The sequence below is a fragment of the Populus nigra genome, chromosome 1 (assembly GCF_951802175.1).
Source record: "Populus nigra chromosome 1, ddPopNigr1.1, whole genome shotgun sequence".
Taxonomy (NCBI): domain Eukaryota; kingdom Viridiplantae; phylum Streptophyta; class Magnoliopsida; order Malpighiales; family Salicaceae; genus Populus; species Populus nigra.
In genome coordinates, this window is record NC_084852.1 from 19,070,511 (window position 1) to 19,090,678 (window position 20,168).

Below are 20,168 nucleotides of genomic sequence, written 5' to 3' on the forward strand. Positions count from 1 at the left end.
ACAAGTTATTATTGTGCTACAGATAGTTACGGACCAAAACCACACTTGACCCAATTCTCATCTCTCTTGTTTTTTTTTCCAGTAGCCTCATGTGAGAGTATGGGCCTATTGGGCTTTGGTTCAATAGCACAAATATGAGGGCGAAGTTGATGGATATAGCAGAAGATTGGTCCTCCAGTCATCTGATAGTATGGGCCTATTGGGCTTTATTAATATGCCCTACTACTTCCAAGCAAGTTCACAAAATTGGTAAGCGATTCTTAAAAAAGAAAAAAAGAAAAACAAATGATAAGGGCGCTCGCAAGTCAATTTTTCGTCCACAAATCTTATGTTTCTGTTGAAGTTTCATATAGATTACGCATAGCTAGATTAATGTGACTATAAAAGGTTAATTTAATGAGATTTTCAATTCAAATCTCGAAAATCTTATGTATTAATTGGAGGAAATAAATTTTATCTTACAACTTAAAAAGAATGGAGATTTCAAACCTTTTATTTAAAGAATTATGGTCTATATCTCTGATATATGTATTAACAAGAAAAAATATCGCTAACATATGCATTAATATAGATGGAAATATAATGGGCCCTCAAAGGACTTTTACATATTTTTTCATAGCATGTATATTTTCTGCTATTCATGCTTGATTTTTAAATATTTTGGATATGTTGCACAAGACAATTAGAATTTTGAATCTCTTTTTGAACTATTGATCTCGTGGGAAATTAATGTGTTTTCAGATCTTAGGTTACTGAACAAGCAGAGCCGGGCAGTGAAACTGAACAGTGATTCATTATGTGCTGCAAAGAAGCTATACAATTTAGTTCCGGATATTCGTAACCATTTTCAAATAGCTAAGATGAAGGTCTACAAAACATATGAAGGACATATAACTCAGTTTTGTTGTTTCGAAGCCCAAAAAGTGAGTTGAAAAACAAGGATTGAACCAGCCCGAAATTCCTGCACTGCAAAGACTGTTTCGGTTTATAGCCCATATCTCAACGCTCAGAGGTCCAAAAATTGCAAGATCAGTGTCATTGGAAAGAAAATTTGATTCTCTACAATTTCTCCAGAAATAGAGATCTTTGAATTCGCACGTTTCCTACCTCAAATCTAGGCCGCAATGTCTGGGTAGGAGAAATCAATGCAGAAAAGGAAATTTTCCTCATTACTGCAGGGGTAGAAAAGCCACAATATAAAAGAAGAGTTACGGGGTCTGAAAAACATGTGGAGACACTTAGAAACCCTGAACATAGCAAAGAAAAACAGAGGAGGCGGCACCAACAGGAACACAAAGAACAGAGGCAAAAATATTGAAGACCGGGAGGACACTTATCTCTTCTACTGAAATTCTCTGCTTTTGAGTGATGTTCATCGTATCAAGTTTGTTTCTCTTTAATTTAACTATGGAGTAGACTTTTATTCTGGGATGTTTGATGTAACCTTACTATGAATATGTGAACAATTTCTTCGATTGAATTATTATATTAAAATGTTGAGTATTTCATTCTATGTGTAATGATTACGTGTGTTTGGCCAACATCTGCATGATTTAGAATTCAAGTTGAAACTGAGAAGTGATAATTGTTTTAGCTATTGTTTGAAATACCTTAAGAAATCTATAGGATAGAGATATCCTAGGAACTTTTGTAATCGATACGGGTTTTACAGTACTTAATAAATTTCGACAAGTTCAGGACTTTCGTAGAGTATATGAAATTTGTTTGTCGAAATAATTTATTGATGCTCGAGAGAGATTAATATTTACATTAGGAAAACCTGATTATCAACATTAGGAGTAATTAATTTAATCGAGAAAGTTCACATAAACATAGTTACAGTAAGTCATAAATCCTAGAACCAGTACAATTGAATTTATTAATATTTAATTATTTGGTTGTTTGTTTTTTAATCATTAATTTTTGTTTCATAAGCTATCTCATTCGATTCCTCAAATAGATCATAATTTAAAAGACTTTGGTAATTAGTAGTAATTTTTACAAATCCTCGTGGGACGATACTCTACTCATCACTTTATTACTTGTTACGATTCGTGCACTTGCGAAATTAACCAACAAAATATAATGGGCCCTCAAAGGACTTTTACATATTCTTTCATAGCATTAATATTGATAAAAAATATAGTGAGTCATTGGAAGACTTTTATATATTTAATGAGTATAGAGAGAGTATGATCCAAAATGTAGCTGAGCTCAAGAGAGATTGGGTTCTTCTTTTAGATGAGCCCAATGAAAACTAGGTTTTATATACCTTTTAATTTGAGTTTATCAATAACATATCTTAAATTTCATGTTGTATATAAAACATGAATGCATATCTTAAATTACAAGTGCATGTATGTGTATATAAAACATGAATGTATATATGTATGCTTTAAAAAAAATATAATATGCATATCCTTTCCACCTTTGTTGATAAAAAAAAAAAAAAACATTGTTATGAAATCAATCCGAGCCTAATGAGTTAACTTGGGCACTTGGTTAGGTATTAAATAGACAAAACTCGGGTTTATAATTAGCTTGGTCAAACTAGAGCAACCCACTGAGTGAGTCACTACTCTTCTTTATATATATATATATATATAAAACTAGTTATCACACATTAAAAAGTTAAAAAATAATTCATGTAAATATAGACTATATATAAATTTTTCACATCAAAAAGTTAAGAAATATTACATTTAGATATGGACAATATAAAAATTACATGTGAGGCTAAGAATTCAAAAAATAATTATATATATATAAACCCAAAAAATATATAATTATTTTTTGAATTCTTAGCCTCACATGTAATTTTTATAGTCCATATCTAAATGTAATATTTCTTAACTTTTTTGATGTGAAAAAATTATATATAGTCTATATTTACATGAATTATTTTTTAACTTTTTAATGTGTGATAACTAGTTATATATGTATAATCTACATTCACATAAGATGTTTTTTTAACTTTTCGATGATATATATATATATATATATATATATATATATATATATATAGATTGTTTCTTAATTTTTCCTTGTGTAATGTTAAAACCTTAAACATTTTTTTTTAATTTTTCCGAGTTAATCTAGATTAAACTGTGTAATTAGGGACCCGATCCCTTGACTAAGTGCAAAGCCGACTTAAAATGAATGGGGGTCTTGGGAAAAAAAATATAAATATGGCCTTTTAAAATATTTGAGAAATATTTTTTTTATTTTATATGTATGTATGACAAGTAGATCGTTAAACTATTTTCATTTTGTTTAAGACTTTTTATTAAGTGGAGTCAATTTTTATTCATAAAAGTATAATAAATAAATATATTTTACTTATTTTTTTTTTATTTTTTATCAAGTGAAGATTGAACTATCATATGCTCGGACCAATTTTAAGTATAGTTATTAAACTCGGATCGGCCAGGCGGGTTGATTTAGGATCCAGTCGACTTGGTGGCTGGACCCATCTGAGTAAGATAAAAGACTGGACTAAGAAAAAACCCAGCAAAACCCAGTTGATCCACCAGATCAACCTGGTAAAATCCGATAAAGACCTCTTTTTTTTCCAAATGTGTTTTTTCTCTTAACAAAGACCCATCTTTTTTATATTTTTTTAGTTGGTTATTAGCTATTTTTAAAGTTCACTATATAATATTAGAAGAATATTTTTTTTTAATGTGGGATTTGAAGCCTTTTAGTGTGTGTGTATTTTATATTCACAAGAAAAAATTTATTTTTTCAATGTGAGATTTGAAATTTTTTAATATATATATTATATGTTTACAAGAAAAAAATTATATTTTTTTAATGTGGGATAAAAAAAAATTTTAGTTTAAATATTTTATTTTAAAAGGATAACATAATATCTTTTTAATATGAGATAAAAAAATCTTTTGAAATAATTTTTTAAACTTTATTATTTACAACATATATACTTTATATTCATATGGATTATTTTTTAATTTTTTTTAAATAAAATATTAAAATTTTAAATATTTTTTTAATTTTTCTAGATTAATTAAAGTTAACATGAGTCAAGCTGTGTAATCTAAAATCTGACTTTTTAACCGAGTTAATTTTTTAATAACTATAATTTTAATTTAAGTGGATAAACAATGAACCGGGTTAAATAACTGAAAAAAAATAAAAGATCTTTGGTGGTTGGTACGTGCAGTTACAGACCTTCAAATCCTTTCACAAAAGACATAAATTTTCCAATAAAGGCAATTCAATCACGTTTCGTAAAGTAAAGTAAGTTCATAGCAAGTTTACTAAGGACAGTTGTAACTCTCTATTTCGCCAGTTTCCAAGATTCTACCCAGAAGACATACTCTGACACATTTCGGTTCCCGAGAAAATCCAATTCCCCCGACAGTCAATCTTGGAAAATATGGAATCGAAAAAATTGGCTGCTTTGCTTTCTTCTCTTGTCTCTGAACTCCTCGTCCTTGTCCTCCTCCTTTTCCCTTCCGATTCCTACAATTCCAATTCCCATGGAATCCTTTTCCGTATCATTCGCCATTATCTTTCCTGCCAAGAACTCGCCACTTCACTCTCCCTCTTCCCGATCTCCAAGAAACGGAAGAGAACCCAATTACGAGAAGCGGGTTCTGAGCCGACCCATGAAGACAGAGACCTCGAACGCGGATCTCGACTCGGTGAGTTGAGCCGAGTTGCTCCTAATCCTGACTCTTTCAAAACCACCTTCAGGATGAGATCTTCAACGTTTGAATGGTTGTCTGGCTTGCTTGAACCGTTACTAGAGTGTCGTGACCCTATTGGAACACCAATAAATCTCTCATCCGAGCTCAGGCTTGGCATCGGTTTGTTTAGATTGGCTACTGGGTCAAGTTACATTGAAATCGCTGGGAGATTTGGGGTTACTGAGTCAGTGACTCGGTTCTGTGCAAAGCAATTGTGTCGTGTTTTATGCACCAATTTTCGCTTTTGGATCGCATTCCCGACTTCTACCGAGCTTGAATTGGTGTCAAAAGATATCGAGGGTCTTACCGGATTGCCAAATTGTTGTGGTGTGATAGACTGTACAAGATTCAATGTTGTTAAAAGAAATGATTGCAAATTAGCATCAGACGACGAGGTTCAAGATGACAGCATTGCTGTTCAAATTGTTGTTGATTCATCTTCAAGAATTTTGAGTATTATTGCAGGTTTTCGTGGCGACAAGAATGACTCCAGGATACTAAAGTCGACGACTTTATCTCATGATATTGAAGGACGGAGGCTATTGAATGCGACTCCGGTTATTGTCAATGGGGTGGCTATTGATCAGTACCTAATTGGAGATGGAGGATATCCTCTGCTTCCATGGTTAATGGTTCCATTTGTTGATGTTGTGCCAGGATCATCCGAAGAAAAATTCAATGCTGCAAATAATTTAATGCATGTTTTTGCACTTAGAACCATAGCTAGTTTGAAGAATTGGGGTGTTTTGAATAAACCAGTTGAAGAGGAGTTTAAGACAGCTGTTGCTTTTATCGGGGCATGTTCTATTCTTCATAATGTTTTGCTAATGAGGGAGGATGATTCTGCATTGATTGATGTAGAAGATTATTCTTTATATGATCAAGATTCTCAGTTTTATAAGGATGCAATGACGGAAGAGAATTTGACCGAAAAGAAGGCTTCTGATACGAGAAGAGCATTGGCTACAAGAGTTACAGAATTTTCATAAGACCTGAGGATCTGTATACTTTTGGAGTCTCAATTTTACAAACAGCGGTTTGCTTGCACAGATTTTGGAAGGGAGGTGCACAATTCAATTCAACTTTTTTTTAAGCAGGTAGTTCAGGCTTTTGTATCTTAGTGTTAATAAGTTCATTGGGATAAATGCATCACTGACAAATTTAACCTTCTGGCTCGGATTTGTTTTCTTTCGTTGATCAATTGATTTTTTAAGATGTGCAGAATTCAGCGTCCTTTGCATTTATCTAAAACTATCATATGTTTTTCTTTTTCTTCCTGAGAATGGAGATGTTGTCTTCTGAAACATCCTTGTTAAAAATTCATTCTTTAAATTTGCAAAGAGTTTTTCAACTTTATATATATATATATAGGTTTCTTGTGACAAGGGAAGAGTTATATTTGAATATTTATATACAATGTTGGAAGAGAATTGTTTATGATGTTTTAAAAGAAAAACACCAGATAAGCTTTATTTAACTAGCTTCACCCATGATTCCGTTATATGGACCTGTTTATCGATGAACATTTAATACTCGAAGTGATCATATTCTGGGTTTTCTTGCTCAACTTCTTCATGCGTCTTGTATTAAGTACATATCTAAGTTTTAACTATCAGATGACTGAATTCCTGATGGGTTGTAGGGATTTATGTTATGTTAAAAGTCCTATGAGATGGATAGGGACATTAATAGCTACTAATCTCAATCCTTGCAGGCCACTTTTGTTTAGGATAGACTGGTTGTGGGCATTTTCTTTTAGTTTTCAGTTTATTACCATTTATTGAAGCAGTTCTGAAGTAACCATAGCCCTTGGGATCTCTGTGTTAGTAATCTCACTACCTATCGAAGGTAAAATAATAGTCCTTCCACCCACCAGACTCAGAGGATAGAAACTATCAAAGAAGACTGCTTCAGCACTGACCACTGTATTACTCATTTAACTGCCATAAGCACACGGTGTGATTGACCCTACAATCCTTGAGAAATCCACCCTCCCTCTTCTTGCTTCAGGCTGTCCCTCACAGTTTTCCTTCCGTGCTCTTTGAAGATAGCTCAACTACAGCGTTGTTCCTTAGGCTTCACTGAAGTTTCTGCAAATCTCAAAGCCTCGAAGCATCAAATAAATATCGTTGATGATACAAGCAAAGTGAGCTTTTCTCTCACGGCTGAAAATATAACTTCCCCCTGATATCTTCCACTTTAAAATTTCTTGATTCCAATTTATGTTTGTTTACCCATCATTTTGCTCCTAGTGCCCCTAGAAAACTAAAACAATGTGATAAAGTGTTGCTAAAATGGTCTAAAATTCTGATAATTCTTCACTCAAAAAGAAGGTCTTTGCTGTCTGCATTTGCCGCTGGCACGTAGCCAACTATCATGAGGTTGGTTTATCAGATAAATGAAATATTACCGCAATTAAGTAAACTGTAGCACTATTTGTGGATAGAATGATGCTCCGTCTTCCATAATCACAACTTTTCTAGAAATCAATCGAAAGTTACAGGATTTTGTATATGCCAAAAGAATCTAATGATTTTCTGTTGCATTAGACGCATATGTACAGGTCTTCTAGGGCAAACATGTGCTAGTACCAATTTATTAGCATGTTTAAGTTACATGTTGAGCTGGTGATTCTGGATGGATGGAGATTTGGGAACTGAATGCAGTTTAGGACAGTGTTGGACAACCTAGCTGAAAATGGTTCCAGGGTCCTCTGGTGGTCAATGTAATTGATCTGGTGCTGGATATCTTCAGAGGAAGCTGCATTTTTCACAGTTCAGATCAAGTTTGACTCTGAGCCTCTGCTTAAAACCATTCCCAATTTGCACCAGTTCATTGTTTCACAAATGAAGTTACTCGCTTAATTTCCTTTTTCTTTTTGATCCTTAAAATCTCGGCAAGGCATGTTGCCCCGGCATCACTCTACTTGTCTGCAAGAATACCATCATGTCACCTATATTGGAAATTGCAGAACATAAGAGTTCTTGCAACCAAACCTGCCTACAGCAGGCTTTGAATCAAAGAGCAACCTGTCATATCTTGTGATAAACTAATACCTTTGTGCATTTATTTAACTTGAACATAGATTTTTAAGGTTTAAACCATCGCTATTCGCATCAGATATAAGTAATGAAGTTAACATGGATCATCCGCACTCATAATTATTAAACCCGGTTTGGCCTGATAAATTAACCTAGAAAACAATTGACCTGATAGCTGCACTGGTCCAAGTAAATTTGATGGTCTTAGACTCGCCTGCCCAGAGTTAGTTCACTCCCAGAGAGGGGAGGTTGCTGATTTTCTTAGACTTTGATGGTCTCATCATCAATGGCTATTATCTTATCTTATGGGCTACTGCATAAAGCCCATCTAACTCATTCCCTTCTCAGCTTTTGCTGTTTTTATTTCTTCTCTAAAGAAAGAAAAAAAAACCCACCGATGTTCATAATGGACCAAAAACAAAAGGAAATCTTTTTTTATTATTATTATCTGGACTTTAATTGGTGGTTGGTAGCCCTAAGGCTTGAACTCAAAAAGAAGCAAGCCTCTCCTCACCAAACTTTGACCTGGCTTTTAATTCTTTTTATTTTTTTAAGGTTTTGATGGGGGACGCTTCTTTCACGACCTTGATTTTTCTAATGATTGTTTGGTTATTGAATTATTACATACCTAATCTCATGCCGTTCATAACAAGGAGCTCCCGTTAATTATTAGGAGTTAGTTAGTTTGGTAGCGGTAATGATTTAAAATATTTGTTTATAAAAATATATTAAAGTATTTTTTATTTTTTAAAAATATTTTTAATATTGACACATCAAAATAATCTTGAAAAAAATGAATTTTATTTATTTATTTTATTTTAAATTATTTTTTAGTATTTTTAGATTGTTTTAACATGTCGATGTCAAAAATAAATTTTTAAAAATAAAAAATATTATTTTAATATATTTACAAGTAAAAAACACCTTAAAAAATAACTATTATCAAAACATCTAACTGCTCTGAAAGTATCTCAAAGCAGAATGCACCAATCAATTATTTAAATTCTCCATCCTGTCTATTGAAACTTCATGGAGAAAGATTCCATGGTTGAAGACTGCATGATAAGGAAAAATGTCATGAACTCCTGGTATAAGTAATTTCCTATCCAATAACAGCAAGCTTGATGTCAGGTTAGGGTTGATGGTCCTGTCTTCTTTCATTGAAATGTTTTGCCATTGCCACCACATCACTAAATCGTTTTAATATATTGATATTAAAAATAAATTTTAAAATATAAAAAATATTATTTTAATTTATTTTTAAATAAAAAATACTTAAAAACACTCTAAAAAACATTAATCAGCCATTTTTATATTTGTCCTGTGATTATCAGAGACGGTAAAACGAAATTGGATTTTTATTTTTTTTTTTGTTGGAGAAAAAACAAAGAAAATAAATTTTGTCAGCAGGAAGAAGATGGAGAGATTGTTCACAGGAGTCATCCCTTGTCAATGAGGTGGCTCCAGCCTACAAGCCACCAACTCCCGAGGAGTCAAATTCTGGAGGCCAAATCACCAACCCCTTACCCACTTTCTATTAGCAGCACATGTAGCCATCCCCAACAACAAATTGGTGAGCCCACCGCAATTTTTTACTCTCCACAAATTCAATCAATTACACGTGGCAATTAAAATGTCGAGCCTTTTATTTCAAGAAAACCAAACCTACCACCGTGAACTTCATTTCTTTCGCAAATATCTAAAATAAGGGGACATGAATTAAATATATAGAAATTGAATTGGTGTCCGAAACCTAAAATGACCGCTGGACCACAACTCAAACACCGATAAGTGGGTCCCAAAATACCCACGGTGTCCTAAGAACTCACCAACCCCCACCCGGTTGGCAGCCGGTCCAACCACCCCACTACTCCGGCTCAAACCGGACTCTCATCTCCAATAAATACCACCTGCCCTTGCCATTTTCAATCAGGTCAGACATCCTTAACATCGTCAGCCCCCAGAAAAACCTTCCAACGCCAGGAAAGAGAGTATAGTTTTGTTATAAGATATACAAAATAATGGCCGCCAACGGAGAGGAACAGCAGACTCAGGCCGGAAGGCATCAAGAAGTTGGCCACAAGAGCCTTTTGCAAAGTGATGCTCTTTACCAGGTAATTTAACCGAGAAACCCCTGATCTTGGTGCGAGTTTTGTTTTTTTTTTCCTTGGTTTGTTTTTTTTTTAACATTTTTTGTATATATTTGGATTGGTTTTTAGTATATTCTTGAGACCAGTGTGTACCCAAGAGAGCCTGAATGCATGAAGGAGCTTAGAGAGTTGACTGCCAAGCATCCTTGGTATGTTTGTTGAATCCTCACATGCATTTTAAATACATCAACATGAGAGATTTTATTTTCATAAAAAAAAAGGAGGTTTTGTTTTCTATATATTGATGTTTATGGCGTGGTGTTAATAAATCTGATGTGAATGATTGGAAACAGGAACATCATGACCACATCTGCTGATGAAGGGCAATTCTTGAACATGCTTTTAAAGCTTATCAATGCCAAGAACACCATGGAGATTGGTGTTTTCACTGGCTATTCTCTCTTGGCCACTGCTCTTGCTATCCCTGAGGATGGAAAGGTAAAAACTTAAGACCTGAGATTTCTCGGTCCCAAATCAGTCAAAAGAAATTAGGTGACGGTAAGAAAATAATTGGGATCTTGTGAGTTGCAGATCTTGGCTATGGACATCAACAGAGAAAACTATGAACTGGGTCTCCCGGTGATTCAGAAAGCTGGTCTGGAACACAAGATTGAGTTCAAGGAAGGCCCTGCTCTGCCAGTTCTCGATCAAATGATTGAAGATGTAAGAAATATTCTATCTTTGACAAAAAAAATAAAAAACATTTTTTGTTTACTCGTATGAGAAAAGAGATGATGTTCATTTAAGAAAATTGATGTGCTATTACTAAGCTTACTATTCTGTGTGTGGCGAACTACAGGGAAAGTACCATGGAACTTATGACTTCATCTTTGTGGATGCTGACAAGGACAATTATATTAACTACCACAAGAGGTTGATTGAGCTTGTCAAAGTCGGAGGTTTGATTGGGTATGACAACACCCTGTGGAATGGATCTGTGGTGGCACCGGCCGATGCACCGATGAGGAAGTATGTGAGGTACTATAGGGACTTTGTTCTGGAGCTCAATAAGGCACTTGCAGCTGACCCCAGGATTGAAATTTGCATGCTTCCTGTTGGTGATGGTATCACTCTCTGCCGTCGGATCAAGTGAGGGGCTGCATTCCCTGCCAATATTATATACATATCAAATGTTGACCATTGATTTGGTCACTTGCAAAAACAAGTGATGTGTAATAAAAGAGATTTTACCGACCTTGCTTATATTTTGTACCTGAAAGAATGGTGAATGGCCGGGAAACTCCATTCTTGAATTTCTGTCTAAGTGGATTTTTTACGCGCTTAATCCATATTGTTCTTTAACCACTAGATGCGGTTTCCATTCAGTTAATGGCCTTATGGACGAGTTTATTTCCTTTTCGTTCTGTATACGCAGCCCGCACTCTCCTCGTAAATAAAAACTGCTAACCACAAGTAAAAGAATGTGTATCGAGAAAGGGCTTTTGCAAGCTTGGCCTTGAACTAGCGTGGAAAAGAGAAGGGCGGTAGTTCTTGAAGTTGATTCTGTTATCGTCAGGCATCGTGTTAACCTGTGATTGTTGGCAAGAGGGTCCCCTCATGAAGGTATTCTTGAACAAATTTGTAAAGAAGAGTGGATGGTGGGCATCGAGTTTAATTTTTAAAGTGCATCGGTCCTTTTTAGTCCAGTTTTGGCCACCAACCCAGCGCCGGCGGTCATCAGTTTGACTTTACCCCCGCATACAGATAAATTCAAAGGTAGGAGTGACGGTCTCATCCTGAAAGACGTGTAGCCTATGTTGACTTCTTTTTTTGTTTTTTTCGGAAAGTAATTTTTTAAAAAAATAACTTTCAGAAAAGTAAATTCTAAAAAAATTAATATTTAATAGAATAATAAAAAATAAATTAAAAAATATTTTTCAGTATTTGATTATCTCATAAAAAATAAACTAAAATATAACTTATTAATATTTTATTTTTTTCAGTGTATTAAAATAATAAAAAACAAATCTAAAAAATTAAAATATAAAAAAATTAAAATAATAATAATTAACATTTTATAAATCATTTCAAATAAAATAAGTAACAATCAAAAGAATAAGAATTAAATTTGATAAATATAAAATTTCAATTAAAAATTAATAAAAAAACAAATAACAATTAAAGAAAAACAAAAATTAATATAAAAAATAAATTTTAAAAGATAAGAATCAAATTTAATATAATTAACAAATAATATGATATTTTTAAATTTTTTACAATTTTCGAAAAGTGTTTTCACCCAAAATTAAAAAAAAAAACATTTTTTCTAAAAACCAAGCTAAATTTTTAATTTGACTGGAAAATGTTTTCTTTTAATCAGAAAGTATTTTTAATATTTAATAGGATAATAAAAAATAAATTAAAAAATATTTTTCAGTATTTGATTATCTCATGAAAAATAAACTAAAATATAACTTATTAATATTTTATTTTTTTCAAGTGTATTAAAATAATAAAAAACAAATATAAAAAATTAAAACATAAAAAAATTAAAATAATAATAATTAACATTTTACAAATTATTTCAAATAAAATAAGTAACAATCAAAAAAATGAGAATTAAATTTGATAAATATAAAATTTTAATTAAAAATTAATAAAAAAACAAATAACAATTAAAGAAAAACCAAAATTAATATAAAAAATAAATTTTAAGAGATGAGGATCAAATTTAATATAATTAACAAATAATATGATATTTTTAAATTTTTCACAACTTCCATCCAAAATAAAAAAAAAAAAAAAAACTTTTTCTAAAAACCAAGCCAAATTTTTATTTGACTGGAAAGTGTTTTCTTTTAATCAGAAAGTATTTTTCGCTGACCAACTTTTCTAATAGCAAACAAACAAAGAAAAATTTGAAACATGGTTTTCCGAAACCTATATGTTAAAAAAAAACAAACTTGAATAATACCTCATCAATGGTCCCGGAGCATCCTTATCAGCATAAAATACCGACAGCGAGTAATAATCCCCAAATCACTCTTGCCATGCAAACAGCATTTCAAAATCTTCATAAAGTTTGCAACAGGCAAGGTTTCAAGGAATGTATCATCAGGAAACTCCAGAAAAATCTTGAATTACCCAGTAGCAATTTTAATGTATTTACAAGCGGAAAAAACTTTGAAAAAAGCCTCTACCATACTTACTAACACCCCCTTATAGTCCCTATTGTCCAGCGTAGGCAGAAGCTAGAATTGGCAGTCAAGAAAAAAAAATTAATTTACAAGGAGAATTGAATAGAAATCCTCTGATTTTCTAAAGCTACGGGAACTGGAAATTAACTCAATTGAAGACCCTGAAGTAGATGGACCATGTTCGCAACCCCATTAGCAAAGACTGACCGTATTGAGCAACTGGGAAGACAATGGACCAGTTCAACTAGTTTTTACAGAAACAAATCAATCCAGACTAAACTAAAGCACACATAAAAATGGCTAGAGATTCCCTGATAGGATACAAATCGAACCCAAACTAACAGTCCTAGGCCATTTCTTTCTCGCCAACTTTCAGGCTCCAAACCTAGCATTCCCACAAAAACCTTTAGAAAACTACAAACATATGAAAAAACAACAGAAGCTCACCATCTCAACACCTAAGAAAAAACACATGCCAAGCTCTTCAAAAAATCAAGCCCTTAAAGCATTCAAAGAAACAATTCACAACATTACAAATTCAACCAGATCAAGCCATAGCTGCAAATTGGATACACAAACTAGACATGCAACTTTTGATTGATAAAAAGCTTGATAAATCATAAGCTCACAAAGAACCCATCAAAACCCAACTTTCCAAATATTTAAAATGTGAAACATAATAGTTTTCATTAAACTAGCCTTTATATTTACTTGGGTTACCTTAAAAGCTACTGAAAACAGCTCATTTTCATTAACTGGAAAAGGAGCTCACTGACAATCTGAGCAAGAATGCATCAGCAAACAATAATCTTAGCTCAAACTTAAACCTCTTGGAGAAATAGGGAGAGCAACCAGCATCCTAATCAAAATACAAAGCATTATCATCGCCAGTCAATGAAAGCAGTAACATAGGCCAGATTCGTTATCATACGTGTCACTTACTAAAAAAAATGCCATTAACACCATAACAAAAATCAAGCAATAGCTCAAATCAATCAGCGAAACAAAATCCACAAAAAATATGGAAAATTAAATTCGTATTTCAACTAGCCATAATCATTAAAATCATCCTGGACAGAGTAATTAAACGCTTTAAAGGCCATAAGGTCTACCAAATGGACTGAAACCCACATCAACAACAAAAAAAAATACAGAATTCAAAATTCCAGAATTCAAAATACCAAAATGGACATCATCATCTCCAAGCTCTCAACGGTAACTCTTCTGGAACCTAGCACGTGCACCACGTCCACCAAACTTCTTAGTCTCGCACCTTCTTGGATCCGCTACAAGCAAAGTCCTATCGTACCTAACCAGTATATCTTTAATCTCCTTCTTGCTTTGCTCATCAACATACTTTTGATAGAAAGCAACAAGAGCCTTCGCTATGCTCTGCCTTATCGCGTAAATCTGCGAGGTATGACCTCCACCCTTCACTCTGATCCTCATGTCGACACCAGCAAATCGATGTCGTCCAAGGAGGAGGATTGGCTCGTAAGCCTTGAATCGGAGGATCTCCGGTTCAACGAGTTCAATTGGGCTGCCGTTGATCTTGATTAGGCCGCGGCCGCGCTTGCAGTGGGTGACTGCTACTGCGGTTTTCTTCCGCCCGAAACATTGAACCGACTCTGTTGGTGCAGCGGTCGCCATTGTTAGGGTTCGTTCGAAGTAGAATGCAAACGTGAAACCCCGGTGATCTAAGGAGCGGAGAGTAAATGAAGAGTATATAGTGGGGGTGCTAGGGTTTTGATGAAATTACGAAATTGACATTATGGTGAAAGCGTGGATTGGGAGTTGGGCTGGGCTAAAATTAAAATCCCCAGGCGTTTCCTGAGCTAGGCTGGATTCATTTAAGTTGGAAAGGATCCAACTCATGATACAATTTCATCCTTCAAACTTTTCTTATCTCAATTTTATACCAATAATAGCGGGGTTTTTTTAATTCACCTGGTTTAATATGGTTTTTTTCAGTTTTTATTTTATTTTTTTGGCTCTATAATATTGGTTTGTTTGATAATCCAAATACGGTCAGATATTTTTTTATTATTATTTTGTTGTTTTTTTACTAGTTTATTTATTATTGTTATATATTTTTTTTCTATATTATTGGAATTACTTACAGAATCAATAACTCGTGACTTGGATGTTTTTTCACCCTAATATTATTTTACGTCAAAATATATTTTGCCCGGGCAACAAATCCAGCGATAAGTGCTTCAACTTGGTCATGGTCACCCAATTGCTACTACTACAATCAAGGATCTGGCGTTAAAGAGCTATGTTTGAGAATCTGACTGGGTGATGGGCTCGGGCTCGGGCCCAGTGATTAAAACTATTCTTGGACTGGGTCCAGATTAATATTTTCTCTGGAGGTGGTACCAAAGAAGTTCCGCACGTTTGTTTAACACATTATTATAATTTGTTTTCAATAAATATTTATATTATGTTTCCTAAATTAGGGGGCTGTCCTCCATGTTAATGACAAGAAAAGGGTGAAAAACATCCGTTCGTTAACGTCATGTTTGTTTTTATTTTATTTTCCATTTACAAAAAAATTTAACTTGATTTTTAGGAAAATATTTTTCCTTTTAATTGTGTTTGTTTTTTAAAAAGTGGTTTCTAGAAAATCACTTTCTAAACTTTCATATGTTTGTTTGCCATTAAAAAAATTGGCCAACAAAAAACACTTTCCAGTTAAAGAAAAATTTGGCTTGGTTTTCAGGAAAATGTTTTCCTGAAAAATTTAGGCGGAAAACACTTTTTGAAAATTGTGAAAAATTTAGAAATGTCATTATTTGCTGATCATATCAAATTTGATCCTCAAACTTTTGATTGCTACATATACTTTGTTTTCAATATTTATTTTTCAATTTCATCTCTTAAAATTTAATTTTTATATTAACTTTGGTCCTTATTTTTATAATTGCTATTTGTTTTTTCTTATTATTTTTTTATTGAAATTTTTTATCTATCAAATTTGATCCTGATTCTTTTAATTGTTACTTATTTTATTTGAAATAATTTATGAAATGTTAATTATTATTATTTTAATTTCTTCATCTTTTATTTTTTTTTAATTTTTTAGATTTAATCAGTATTATTTTTATTATTATTTATTTTATTTAAAATAATTTATGAAATTATATTTTTTTCAATTTAATTCTCATTTAACTTTTTAATTTGTAAGATTTATTCCTCGTTATTTTAATAAATTTTAAAAAAATATATTAATAAGTTATTTTCCAGCTCATTTTCTATGATATAACCAAACACTAGAAAATATTTTTTAATTTATTTTTTATTATACTACAAAATATCTGAAAAAAATATTATTTTTTAAAAAAATATTTTTTTTAAAAAATATTTTTTAATAAATAAACAGGGCAAAAAACACGGGTTCAATGAATCTAACAAATCAAGGTCATAAAAGCCGTGAGCGAGATCTATCATGTCATTTTAGAGTGTGTTTGGCAGTGTGGTTGCGGGTACTTTTCAAATAACTTTTCGTGCCAAAATATATGTCAACAATGTTTTTTTATTTTTAAAAAATTATTTTTGACATCAGCACATTAAAACGTTTCAAAACGTACAAATCATATTAAATTTTAACAAAAAAAAAATTCAAATTTTTTAGGAACGCAGCCGCAGCCGCATTCCCAAACGAGACCTTAATGTTCTTAACTCCCACAGTACTTTACCCTAGTCCGATTCAGCACATGGTAGGTACAGATAATAAAGTATTTAGTAACAGTTTGTGTGGCAAAGATTTTAATATGATAATAATGGTGGTTTAGAAGTGTGGGAGTAGATATATATTAAAATAATATTTTTTTTAATATTTAAAAAATAATTTTTATATTAGTGTATTATAAGTGTATTATAATGATCTAAAAATATGTTAAAAAAATAATTTGAAGTAAAAAGAAATTAAAATTTTTTTAAATATTTTTAAAACTATTTTTAAAATGTAAAAACAAACAATATATAGGTTTACGAGAGATTGCGTGGTTGAAGACTCGTTTGGATTCTTAAGGTAATTTCTCTTTTCGCACCCTCTATATACGTGAACAGCATGCTTCTTCTTCTTTTTTGCACGGACTGGTGTCCCTTCTATACAAAGGAAAAAACATTGATCCTATTATCCCAATTTAGATTTAGCCCCTGCCCTCTGTTATCAGCCATGAAGATCACGTTTACTCTGTTTTGGTGTGGTTTCTTCCCATGAAGGGTAGTTCCAGTACTCGCAGGGATTGCCCTCTTCGTTGTTTTTGGTATTGCACGGGTCCAGGTTTAGCCCCTTACTCTTGGGCCAGATTGGTCACACCAGTAATGAACCCGGACTGAGCTTGGGGCTTGCAACACTGGTCGCCAAGCTTTGCCGAAAAACACGGGCCAAGGTCCATCAAAATCACAGGCACAAAAATTAATGGGCCACCTATCCTATCCGAACCCTCGAAGAAAGGGGTGTTTGGAAATTTAATAACAGTTATTTTTTAAAATTATTTTTTCTTATAAATACATCAAAATGATTAAAATATATATATATATAAATAATTTTAAATAAAAAAAATTTGACAAATCTTCATCTGGACCGCACTCTCAAACAGGGGCTAAGACTACTCTCCTTTCTCAAGTTTGGGTGCCATATAGACTTTTGATGTACTAAATCCAGGAAGATTAAGGAGTGTCCAAAAAGCCTGGTTGCTCTATTGTCATAGTTTTCGAGAAGCTTGGTTTATCCAATTGACATGATCTTCAAAGAGACTTAGCTGACCCAATTAGTCCGCTGCATGTAGACCCTTGTCTAGGCTCAAATAGAAATGAGCGAAACCTTTTTTTTTTTTTTTGGTAACCCGGGGTGTCCGGGCTAGTTTACGCGCACCACAACTAATCCCGGACCCACTGAACATCCTGCAAGCCCAGTAGGCATGTAAGATACCGCTGGGGTGACAGACGTGCACGCTAGGGCTCGAACCCAGGTGACAGAGACAAGGAAACCTTGCCTCTACCGCTGGGCTACAAGCCCTGGTGCAAGCGAAACCATTTTTTCCTCACATGGGTGGTGGTGTGTCATAAGTTTTATAAAATATGTACTTTTATCTTTAAACTTTAAAAATCACATAAATTATACAATTTTAGTACCTCAATATTTTTCTAATTTAATTTTGGTATAAAAAGTTCATTTTTTTTTATTCCTTATAGTTCATAGTTGAAAGAGAAGAGAGAGAAATCATTGGGTTCCAATTGTATAGAGAGAAAAGTATTGTTGACACCGATGTAAGCCAACATAACATATGATATTTATATCAAATGATTCCTTTCGATGAGGAGAGTTCATATTAGGTGTTTGTTTTTATCTTTAAAGTACGTGAAAAAAATAGATTTGAGCGTGAGTTGATTTTAGTGGTGTTTTGGGTTTTTTTGAGGTCTTAAATAGGTTTGTTGTAGTTTCTACAATGTTTAGTAGGTGTTTTGGGGTGAAAAAAATAGATTCAAAACAGGTTTTTAAGTAAAAAAAACTTGAACCTGATTTTCTGGCCTTCACAGTTGTCGGAATTTGGGTAAATCAGATGACGCGTCGTTGGCATCAGCAACGAATTGTTTTTTTTTTAAATTGGGTTGAACGACATATTATCCATGTTCAGTTGTAAAGAAAAAAAAGGTTCAGTCGCGTGGGCTCTCACAAAATGGGTCAGGCATGCTGGCCTAACTTGTTAGGCTCAGCACGCCTAGCCTTTGTTTTATTTTTTAAATTTTTTTTAATTAATGATTTTTTAATGGTTTTTTATCTAAATTTTTTATTTTTTATTTAAATTAGTAATCATTCATTCTTTGATTTTATTTATATAATTTTTTTAAAATAATAATTATTATTTTAGTTATGCATTTAAATTTAAAAAGTTTTTCTGATTTATCTATAATTTTTTTTAATCTTTTGTATGGATGAACTTTAGTTTTTAAAATAAAAAAAATATTTTCAGATAATATTTATAATATATGCAGCCTTGCATGGTGTTATTTTTTTCTTTTATTTTTTTCGATTAATTTAATTTGTGTCATTATTTCTATTATTATTTGCATGAATAAAAAATTATTTTAATAAATAAATTTAACAAATACAACAATGTAAATATCTTGTCTTTCAATATTAAATATCTTTACTTACACATTTATCTCAATTTTTCAAGTTTTATTTTTAAGTATCTTTAAGTATTTTTTATTCATCTATTTACGTATACAATTCTTAATTTCTTTGATTACCTATGTATATAATAAAATTTACTTCAATTAAATTTTTTAAAATATAAAATAAACACGAGTCCCCTCACTAATTTGAAAATACGTGAAAATCAATGCTATCATTGCTTAATAGAGACAAAGATGTCACTACTCTAGTATGTATGCTTCTTTGGCGTTGCTTCGTAAAGCCGGATTAATATGAATAAGGATTTTCAGCAAAATTATAAATGAGATTTTTTAAAAATATCTGAGAAATATTTGTTTAAATGTTTTATGTGTGTTTGACACATGGGACCTTGAAGAAGTCTTGTACTAAACAAGAATAATTTTTATTTTATAAAATATGTATGATAATTAATTACACCTTACTTATTTTTCAAGGGTCTTTTTTCTCAAGTGGGGCCTTGTGTCATTGTTTAAATTGTCTGCACGCGAGGACCGGCTCTACCACAGCGAGGAAATACAAAAACATGATGTTTGGTTTGCGTGCCTGGTTGCTGAAAAGTTCTCATGCCGCGACCAAATTATTTGATTGGTTGGTTGGTATAGTAAGTCTCATAATTATCATAATTATTGTTTGGTATTATTCCATGAATGGGACCCTCATGAACACCAATTCTCAATCGAGACCCCTTTCTTTTGAGAATTACCTGATTAAACCCTACCTTAAGACTTTTTTCACTTAATGGATAATGTCATGAAAATAAAATCATAAATTTTAATTTTTGGGGTTATGAAACGGTTGATAGAGAGAACCGATAGACAGTTTATTTTGTCTGGGGACTTGGTTGAAAATCACATTCGATTTGTAGGACCAGATGTGTGCTTTGTCTTTTTTATTTTTCAAACCACAAGAGCATATTTAAGATTATCGTAGTGATTATAGTTTAA

General features: G+C 32.5%; 3 protein-coding genes across 3 annotated transcripts; 2 read left to right on the forward strand and 1 right to left on the reverse strand.

Moving 5' to 3' along the window:
- Positions 1-4,396: 4,396 nt before the first annotated feature.
- Positions 4,397-5,698, forward strand: LOC133673142 (protein ANTAGONIST OF LIKE HETEROCHROMATIN PROTEIN 1-like). Its single transcript, XM_062093853.1, has one exon. The coding sequence runs from the start codon at positions 4,397-4,399 to the stop codon at positions 5,696-5,698; it is 1,302 nt and encodes a 433-aa protein (XP_061949837.1).
- A 3,962-nt stretch (positions 5,699-9,660) lies between these two features.
- Positions 9,661-11,208, forward strand: LOC133679637 (caffeoyl-CoA O-methyltransferase 2). Its single transcript, XM_062102298.1, has 5 exons — positions 9,661-9,864; positions 9,970-10,049; positions 10,194-10,338; positions 10,432-10,563; positions 10,700-11,208. Exons 1-5 carry the CDS (start codon positions 9,772-9,774, stop codon positions 10,991-10,993), a joined length of 744 nt encoding a protein of 247 aa, XP_061958282.1. The 5' UTR covers positions 9,661-9,771; the 3' UTR covers positions 10,994-11,208.
- Positions 11,209-14,059: 2,851 nt separating this feature from the next.
- On the reverse strand, positions 14,060-14,745 carry LOC133690951 (small ribosomal subunit protein uS9). Its single transcript, XM_062111236.1, has one exon. It carries the CDS (start codon positions 14,685-14,687, stop codon positions 14,247-14,249), a length of 441 nt encoding a protein of 146 aa, XP_061967220.1. The 5' UTR covers positions 14,688-14,745; the 3' UTR covers positions 14,060-14,246.
- Between the last annotated feature and the right edge of the window lie 5,423 nt (positions 14,746-20,168).

Bases quoted from the DNA above. Each gene is read 5' to 3' on its own strand.
- LOC133673142 (XM_062093853.1), top strand. From the start codon at position 4,397: ATGGAATCGAAAAAATTGGCTGCTTTGCTTTCTTCTCTTGTCTCTGAA.
- LOC133679637 (XM_062102298.1), top strand. From the start codon at position 9,772: ATGGCCGCCAACGGAGAGGAACAGCAGACTCAGGCCGGAAGGCATCAA. The intron at 10,339-10,431 runs GTAAAAACTTAA...TGTGAGTTGCAG, and splicing joins CTATCCCTGAGGATGGAAAG to ATCTTGGCTATGGACATCAA. The intron at 10,564-10,699 runs GTAAGAAATATT...GGCGAACTACAG, and splicing joins TCGATCAAATGATTGAAGAT to GGAAAGTACCATGGAACTTA.
- LOC133690951 (XM_062111236.1), bottom strand. From the start codon at position 14,687: ATGGCGACCGCTGCACCAACAGAGTCGGTTCAATGTTTCGGGCGGAAG.